Below are 9,736 nucleotides of genomic sequence, written 5' to 3'. Positions count from 1 at the left end.
GAGCAGCTTCTCCCTTGAATAAGAAAGTTTTCCGCTGCTATTTCCACGAAAACACGAAAAAGTATCCATAGGATGCATGAAGTTATACACTGAAGGTGTACTATAAAAACTATAAAAACTATATAGTATAGTTCTATAAAGACTATAAAAGTAGAAGTTGGCACAGAGCCATAACAAACGAATAATATATCAGACGAGTACGACAGGGACGGAGCTACTGAATGTGCGGCCACTCACGTCGGCGCACAGGTGAGAAGTCCAGAAGTCCTTTAAAAGCTTTTAAAAGGTACTGCAGTTAGAAACAATACAACTCAAACAGACTAACTTTTTTTTCTGCAGGAATATTTTTACACACGGATTGAAGAAAGCAGGCAGCTTACATCGGTATGTTTCGGGCTAGTTGAGGCTGTGGATGGTGTGTGTATGTGTTTGTATGTGTTTGTATGTGTGTGTGTGTGTGTGTGTGTGTGTGTGTGTCCATCTGGCTCCAGTACAGCAGAGCTGGGAGGTAAACACAGACAGGAGCCGAGAAGAGAGAGACAGAGAAGCAGAGGGAGACCTCTAGTGTTCAACTTGACGAATAGCACCTTTCACCTGAGACACCTGAGACTCATCATCATCATGCATGGTCACTATCAGGGCAGCCAATAAACATGTACATGACAATGAAAACAACAACAAAAAACTCTTTCAAGGGAGACATGCAATTTAGAAAACACAACATTTTGCATTATAATAGAACCATGTCCAAGCAGTCGAGCTAAAAACATCGGCATCCTATTGATTTTATTATTATTTTTTATTTCATTTTAGATTTGGAAACATCACAGGACAGCTCTTTTAGTTTGACGTCATTCTCCAACAGATTCCAGGCTGAGGCTGCAGACTTTTGAGGGGTGGCAGGATAGCTCAGTCGGGTCGGGTTGGGAACTGGAGGGTCGCTGGTTTCGAGTCCTGGTGGAAGGAAATTGACTTCACTTCCTTTGGCACAAGCCGTCACTCTCACGTCTCTCAGTGCATGCCCACAGATCCTGTTGAAAATCCACCACGGTGAAAACACGTAATTTCCTCTCGGGGATCAATAGAGTAAAAAAAAAAAAAAAGAAGAAAAATACATGAAAGCCTTTTTCCCATTCCTGTTGGAGCGTTTGTAACAGAAAGCATAAAAAGGTCCAGAGAACGCAAAGAATACTGTCCAGAAAGAATACTTTTAAAAAAAGAGTAAATGTTATTCTTTAAGCTCTGTGTTGTGTAACTTGTTTCTACGGTACTAGAAGTGTTCTTTATCTCTTTCCCTGCTTGGCTCTTGTGGACACATTTTGATATATATCGTCCTTTTAAAACTGCAACACACCCACCATTATAATCTGTGTTTCATGTTGGTAAAACTCGACCTTAGCAAAGAGAAAGGATCAATATCTTTAACTTGTTTAAATTAAAGCTTTTATGGCTCAGTCAGGAGATTCCTGCTGCAGGAGGGCCTGATAGACACGACTATGCATGATCAGAAGCTGGAAACACGGTGAAAGATTTACTATCATGGCATGAATACAGCTGCAGCTTCGCCTTCAACATATAAAGCTGCAAACAGGAACGTCTCTCTCACACCGCTCCTCTTCCTGGAACCAATCAGAACTTGTTAACCCCTCCCTCTTCTTCCTGCTCTCACACACAGCCAGCTCCACTCTGACGTGTATTTCCTCCTTCTCTCCACATCAGATCTAATGTTTGAGGATGGGTGTAACCAACATGTGCGAGAGCAGACTGTGAACAAACACATGCTGTGTAGATCAGAGGTCAAACTAGTTTGATTTCTCAGGAAGTGAAACTCAGACAGTCGTTGTTACCGAGAGGAGAAATGGCACAGAAAGGAGTTCAGCTAGACCGGGAGGCTTTCTCTTGTTCCATCTGTCTGGATCTACTGAAGGATCCGGTGACTATTCCCTGTGGACACAGTTACTGTATGAAGTGTATTAAAAACCACTGGGATACACAGAATGAGAAGAGAGTCTACAGCTGCCCTCAGTGCAGACAGGACTTCACACCGAGGCCTGTCCTGGTGAAAAACACCATGTTAGCAGTTTTAGTGGAGGAGCTGAAGAAGACTGGACTCCAAGCTGCTCCTGCTGATCTCTGCTATGCTGGACCTGAAGATGTGGCCTGTGATGTCTGCACCGGGAGGAAACTGAAAGCCTGTAAGTCCTGTCTGCAGTGTCTGGCCTCTTACTGTGAGAATCACCTCCAGCGTCATTTTGAAGCAGCTCCATTAAAGAAACACAAGCTGGTGGAGCCCTCCAAGAAGCTCCAGGAGAACGTCTGCTCTCGTCATGATGAGGTGATGAAGATATTCTGTCGCACTGATCAGCAGTCTATCTGTTATCTCTGTTTAATGGACCAACACAAAGGTCACGACACAGTCTCAGCTGCAGCAGAAAGGAGCGAGAAGCAGAGAGAGCTCGAGGTGAGTCGACAAAACATCCAGCAGAGAATCCAGGACGGAGAGAAAGATGTGAAGCTGCTCCATCAGGAGGTGGAGGCTATCAATGGCTCTGCTGATAAAACAGTGGGGAACAGTGAGAAGATGTTCACTGAGCTGATCCGTCTCATGGAGAAAAGACGCTCTGATGTGAAGCAGCAGGTCAGATCCCAGCAGCAAACTGAAGTGAGTCGAGTCAGAGAGCGTCAGGAGAAGCTGGAGCAGGAGATCACTGAGCTGAAGAGGAAAGACGCTGAACTGGAGAAGCTCTCACACACACAAGATCACATCCAGTTTCTACAGGACTACCCCTCAGTGTCAGCACTCAGTGAATCTACACACTCATCCAGCATCAAGATCCGTCCTCTGAGGTACTTTGAGGACGTGACAGCAGCTGTGTCAGAAGTCAGAGATAAACTACAGGACGTCCTGACAGACAAATGGACAAACATCTCACAGACACTGACTCAAGTGGATGTTTTACTTCCACAACCAGAACCAGAACCAGAACCCAAGACCAGAGCTGAGTTCTTAAGATATTCACGTGACATCACACTGGATCCAAACACAGCAAACACATATCTGTTATTATCTGATGGGAACAGAAAAGTAACAGTAATGAGAGAAGAACAGTCTTATTCTAGTCACCCAGACAGATTCACTGTTTGGTGTCAGGTCCTGAGTAAAGAGAGTCTGACTGGACGTTGTTACTGGGAGGTGGAGAGGAGAGGAGGAGTTTATGTAGCAGTCACATACAAGAATATCAGCAGAGCGGAGTTCTCACTTGAATCTAGGTTTGGACGTAATGACAAATCTTGGGCGTTAGTTTGTGACAACAACAGTTATAACTTTTGGTCCAACAATGTCAGGACTCCTGTCTCAGGTCCTCTGTCCTCCAGAGTAGGAGTGTACCTGGATCACAGAGCAGGTATTCTGTCCTTCTACAACATCTCTGAAACCATGACTCTCCTCCACAGAGTCCAGACCACATTCACTCAGCCTCTACATGCTGGACTTGGGTTTGATTATGTTGGAGACTCTGCTGAGTTGTGTAAACTGAAGTAGACAGAAGTCATGAAGGAGACAGATGTTTAACTTGCTGTGTTTCAAATCTTCAACTTGATTTTTTTTCTTGCTCGTTGCTGAGATGTGATGGTCGTCACCTGTCAATCAAACTTTATGGGCGGTACTTTGACCTCTTCTCGTCTGTTCTGTAAATGTTTGAGTGTCTTTAAGTGACGCTCCTTCCTGTGTCTGTTTAGCCGTGGACTCTTTCACTGCTCACCATGACGTTTGTTCATAAATTTAATAAAATCTTCCAAAATCCTCCTGTTTTGATTGGGTTTCTTCACGGCGCCCCGTGAGCCTCGGAGGTAAGTATTGACCCACCACACTACGGCACACTAACAAGAAACAGATTTTCACACCTCATACCACCGAGCATCGACAGTAGAGGGGCAGCTGTGAAGGGGTTGTAGTGGTACCTAGTTATCCTATGGGACGGATATTAGATCATTTTATAGTGAGCTCTAATCATATAGGAAACAAGTAGACTAGTTAACTACAGCAGGTGACTGTTTCTGTTAGCCTCAATAGGATCGTGCCCCTTTATTTTTATATTTACCCATTACAACAGTACAACAGGTAATTTGCTGAAAGTAGTTGAATGTGAGTAAAATATCTGCATACTTTTTTCCTAGCTGGGACAAACTCAAACTGTCAAAAGATTTAAATTTGATTTGAATTATAAATCAACGCTGTGTTGTTGTGTTTAAACTTCCCTTCATCATATTGAGGGGCCTGAACCAAAATGACAAGTAAATGAAAATGTTTTAGTGTCTCAAGACTAAAGAATAAGAATAATGTTTGAATGTGTGTCGAATTCTCTCAATACATGTTTTTGTCAAGAGGCAAGGGAGGCAACTGTTTGGGGCCCCCAGACCAGTAGGGGGCCCCGGTGAGCTGACAAACTTTTAACCAAAGCAGCTGCCCTCCATGTGCAATCTTTGCAGTGACAGCACCTCCCTAATGGGGCCCCATCGCCCCGCTGAACGCTGGTGGGAGGGACCCTAAATTAAACCTTTGCCTCGTGGCCCCGTCAGTCTCTAGAATCACCAGTGTGTGCAGAACACGGGGAGACGAAACAAACAGAGAGAAGGAACGTCTCATCTGTCACTCAAACTTCACTTCTGTTTTAAACACGCTGTAGATTCACAGCATGAATAACTTACACTTGGTGCTTCCTGTTTGGGTTTAATGTCGACGGTGTGGATTATGAGGACTCGGTGCTGCATAGGAATGTGCACTGGATGTCTTTGAATGTCAGTCGGTGTGTCTCTAGCGTCGGGCTTTTCTTTTCTTTAGTTAATATTTGGTTCTCAGCTTTGTGCACATATGTGAAGAAACGTGTGGTTAAATTGGCATGTTGTTGTTTAGAACTGTGTTTCTTATCGTGAGGTTACCGACCTGCAAAAACTCAGAGCAAAGAATGATTTATATATCATAAATAAATAAATAATGTTTCTGCTGAAAAGAAGAGAAGACATCTTGAATGCATCCAAAACGTTTAATATATCTATAACTTTTAAATCAGGCCTTTTATTAAGATAGAAATAATTCAACATTATTGTCACTGCTTTAGTAGTTTTAAATAACTGAAGTTATCATGGATACATATTTTGGTCATAACTGATAGTGCAGATTATATGAATGAATTTTGCTCCGTCACGTCGAACTTGTAATCTTTCCAGGTTGTCCATTCATTCAGAGATGTGAATTAATGGACGTGTGTTCAACATGTCGCCTTTATTTTGAAAAGCTGGGGTAATCAAATCAAATGTAAAGTGCAATGAATGTTCAGTGTATCACATAATAAACACAACTATATCCATGAGTATGATGAGTGGGGGTTTTTGGGGGGATTGGGTACCAACACACCAACACACCTCTGTCTGCTTTGAGGCAGAGCGTCTCTTCGTTCCTCCATGTGCTGCGTGGAACCTCTCGTCATCTGACCGCTCCAGATTCTGCAGAATCTTCTCACTGTTGTCCCGCTTCCTCTTCGCTGTGTGCGAGAAAACTATGTGTGAACTACAGCTGAGCGGGAAGTTATCGTGACAACGACGAGAGCATGTGATTATTGTCACTCTTCTCTCAGGGGGGAAAAACAGCTTTCTCTCTGTTCAGTGGATAAACATGTAAAACCTGCAGAGCTGAAACTGGAGTCACTTTGAACTCGCCCTGAGACGAGTCTTAAAGAGGACTCGGTCTTCATGCATGAACGTGTCGCCCCTTTGTTTAATGTATATGACAGTTTGCATCCTGTACTGTTCTATTCATGTGCTCAGTCATCTGTCACAAACTAAACTCAGGATATAAAGGCGGTGGTTTGGCATCAGCTGACTTGTTCCCTAAACAAACAGGAAATGAAAACATGCACCACTATCTGTCTCTTCTACTCATCCCTCATCGGGTTCATGCATCGTGCAGACTGCTTTGAAAAGCATGGGCGTACAAAAAAATAATAAATCTCTTCAAACTCTCTGTGAGCAGCTTGTTGTTGGACAGGAACAGAACGTTTCAGCTTTCACCCTTCAAACACTCATCAGGTAAAGTAGGATATGATGTGTTTATAACTGCAGGACAGACTCTGTTGGGGACAATATAATAATAACTTTATTTATATAGCACCTTTAAAAACAACTGCTTACATATAAAGATAAATACAAATACATATAGATACGTGTCAAGTGCGTGTTTAGTTTGTGCAGATTGTCCCCACTTGATAGGACATCCCCCAACTGAAGCATACAGGACTCCACTCTTTGTGTTTAGCTGCCTTTATTTCCTTTGCAGTTTCTCTTTTTAGCAGTTTGCAGCAGTTTACAGCAGTTTGCAGCAGTTTACAGCAGGTCACAGTAGGTCACAGTAGGTCACAGTAGGTGGAAAAACCTCAAAACAAAAAGAGAATACACATTTTTAGCACTCATATGGTTTTGCCATCACAAAATAAGAACATGAAATCACAAAATAATTTCCACTGGCCTACACAATTTTTAAACTTTTCCTTTTACTAAATTTTAGCAAATCAAAATTTCATCAGTTTTTAAATAATAATTTCATTAATCAAAATGCAGATAAATAGAGTTCCAAGAATCTCATCTGAAATTCACAATGAACAATCAGTGGTTTTAAACCAAATGAGTCCCATGTCCGTGCCTTTCGAATCCCAGGTCACTTGAACGCACCACCGAGCCGACACTCGCAATGTAAACATTCATTGCTATGCTTACCGGCTGTTCTTCAGGTGTCTTTTGACAGTGTGGAGGACATCGCCTGCTGCACAGTGGACTTTTGGGGAAGTTTGGACAGTTTTGGCTCGCGCTGATCACGTTAATGAGCCTGCCTTATCTCCTTCCCCTGGTCCCGCGGGTGCTCTGTTTTTTCTCCTCCGGAGTGCGCACCATAGCCTGATACAGAGGTTCCTGCCGCTGACGCCAAACCTCCGGATGGGAGGAGGGAGTGAGAGGCGAAAGGCAGCTCGATCCCAACAAAACAATAAGTGTTCATGAAGTAGTTACCTTCTCAGACCTGCAGCAGTTAAATGGTGCTAAGTTAATCTCATTTATATTCCTGAAAAGCTACCTTTGACTGAGATGGGTTTATTCGTGCAGTATTGAAAAATCATCGTGAGGGAAAAAAACACTTTATTCTGCAGTCAATCCAAATATAGAAGAACAGGTACTGCAGTTAGAAACAATACAACTCAAACAGACAAACTTTTTTTCTGTAGGAATATTTTTACACTCGGATTGAAGAAAGCAGGCAGCTTACATCGGTATGTTTCGGGCTAGTTGAGGCTGTGGATGGTGTGTGTGTGTGTTTGTATATATGTGTGTGTGTGTGTGTGTGTGTCCAGCTGGCTCCAGTACAGCAGAGCTGGGAGGTAAACACAGACAGGAGCCGAGCAGAGAGAGACAGAGAAGCAGAGGGAGACCTCTAGTGTTCAACTTGACGACTAGCACCTTTCACCTGAGACACCTGAGACTCATCATCATGCATGGTCACTATCAGGGCAGCCAATAAACATGTACATGACAATGAAAACAACAACCAAAAACTCTTTCAAGGGAGACATGCAATTTACAAAACACAACATTTTGCATTATAATAGAACCATGTCCAAGCAGTCGAGCTAAAAACATCGGCATCCTATTGATTTATTTATTTATTTTTTCATTTTAGATTTAAAAACATCACAGGACAGCTCTTTTAGTTTGACGTCATTCTCCAACAGATTCCAGGCTGAGGCTGCAGACTTTTGAGGTCAGCGGGAAGAGAATAAAATGTGCTTTTCTTCATTGTTAAGATGTTTTTTATACCTGAAAGTCTTTTTCCCGTTCCTGTTGGAGCGTTTGTAACAGAAAGCATAAAAAGGTCCAGAGAACGCAAAGAATACTGTCCAGAAAGAATACTTTAAAAAAAAGAGTAAATGTTATTCTTTAAGCTCTGTGTTGTGTAACTTGTTTCTACGGTACTAGAAGTGTTCTTTATCTCTTTCCCTGCTTGGCTCTTGTGGACACATTTTGATATATATCGTCCTTTTAGCGTAGTGTTTTTCTGTCTATAAATCCGCAGCTTAACAACTTCATGCACAAAGGGACGAGCCGCTGGGCAGCCCTCGTAAACCAAATGTAGATCCTGTAATTACAGATCAGTCATCGTCAGAGATAGCGGGAATCGGACGTCTTTCTCTTGGAGGACAGCAAGACTAAGAGAGACAAGTACACAGGATATACTCGATCTCTGCTATATGCACTCTAAAAAATGTTCTAATTCAGTCTTTAAACCAGGTAATGGCCAGATATCGTGGTAATTCAAATCAGCACCACAGGTGGCGCTGTTGTGTTAGCCTCCACCAGCCATATAGGATTCTGCTCATGGCTCCCAGCTCTGGCTTCTCCACACATACCAACCAGCAGCTCAATTGACCTGCATCACAATTATAAGCGTTGCAAGTACGAACAGTAGGTGGTCGTCCAGTTAAGGCACACTATTTGGCGCGTGGTCGGAAGCAACTTCCGCAGACCGATGACCTCATGCAAGAATATGTAATCCCGAAGTAAATCAGAAATCACTAACTTACTATTTAAGCAAAAGGTACTTTAGCCCCTTCATACTCGTCATGGTAATTTGACCTCATTCAGCGGGTCGCATTACAATCGTGTCTCTCTAACATCAATTCCAGCGGACTGTGTCTACTCATAAAGTCAATGCTAAACCTTCATCTTATTTCAGTGCATCCCTCTAGGTTTTGGGGGGAACTCACTCTGCATCGGCATGATTGTCTACAGGCCATTTACATTTAGGTTAATAGGAACGCAAATCGGATGACTCGGTGGGTCTGCACATTATGAAAATTCTGTCTCAGTCAAATCTGTCTCAGCTTCAGCATGGACTGCAGATTTGTAAACTGTTATTAATCCAAGTAAACGCTTGTTGATGAACTCGTCTGTTTTGTCATAAATCAGGTTACAACTATTCAGTAGTACACTGCCATCCTAATCGTTCAATCGCAACAGCAACGAGAACTCAGTCGTCATGGCAGCAGGACGGTCATTCATTGCTATAAGTCATGTCCAATACAATCCTAATCATCCATCATAAAACTGAAATTCCATATCTTGGTCTTCAATTCGTTCAGACCTTCCTGGACCTGCAAACTCCGTCTGCAGTTACATGTGTACCAAGGATGCTAACATGGTTTGCTTTTTGCAGCATCTCAACCTGGTCATCACAGGTTCCTGAGCATCAAGATTCGACTCCTATTTTCATGCATCTTGTATTTCTTTATTCTACATCATTAACGATTACAAATGTTTCATAATCACTTCTTCATGACTTTAACATTCTACAGCTATTACTTCCACGCATGTTGCCATGGTAGCACCTAAAAGAATTTCTGAGTATGCTGCCTCGCTCATGAAGCTCTGGTTAGCTTGCTTGCGCTGGCTGATTGAATCACATTGCACCAAGGTCAACTAAACTTATTTCATACCGGCGACGTGTTACATCAATCACGAGCCATAAATAAGTTAAGTTCATGGCTATTCAGCTAATTCCATTAGAATAGTCGGCTCCACATCAGCCGTCAATCCAGGTGTTCTTTTCTCCACGACAACTCGGATGATGGTCTTCCCCTGACTTCCAGTCCTATATTCGTCCAGTTATCTGGCGGTTCGGTAAGCCAAAGATGACTAA

General features: G+C 42.7%; 1 protein-coding gene across 1 annotated transcript; it reads left to right on the top strand.

Moving 5' to 3' along the window:
- The first annotated feature begins 1,843 nt into the window (after positions 1-1,843).
- Positions 1,844-3,598, top strand: LOC306826798 (tripartite motif-containing protein 16-like). Its single transcript, XM_079348337.1, has one exon. The coding sequence runs from the start codon at positions 1,859-1,861 to the stop codon at positions 3,539-3,541; it is 1,683 nt and encodes a 560-aa protein (XP_079204463.1). The 5' UTR covers positions 1,844-1,858; the 3' UTR covers positions 3,542-3,598.
- Positions 3,599-9,736: the final 6,138 nt, after the last annotated feature.

This window comes from Symphodus melops, assembly GCF_947650265.1.
Source record: "Symphodus melops genome assembly, chromosome: 7".
Classification (NCBI taxonomy): Eukaryota; Metazoa; Chordata; class Actinopteri; order Labriformes; family Labridae; genus Symphodus; species Symphodus melops.
Note: the sequence above shows the minus strand (reverse complement) of the source record. Positions and strands in the feature narration are given on the sequence as shown.

Coding starts and splice junctions, on each gene's coding strand:
- LOC306826798 (XM_079348337.1), top strand. CDS start 1,859: ATGGCACAGAAAGGAGTTCAGCTAGACCGGGAGGCTTTCTCTTGTTCC.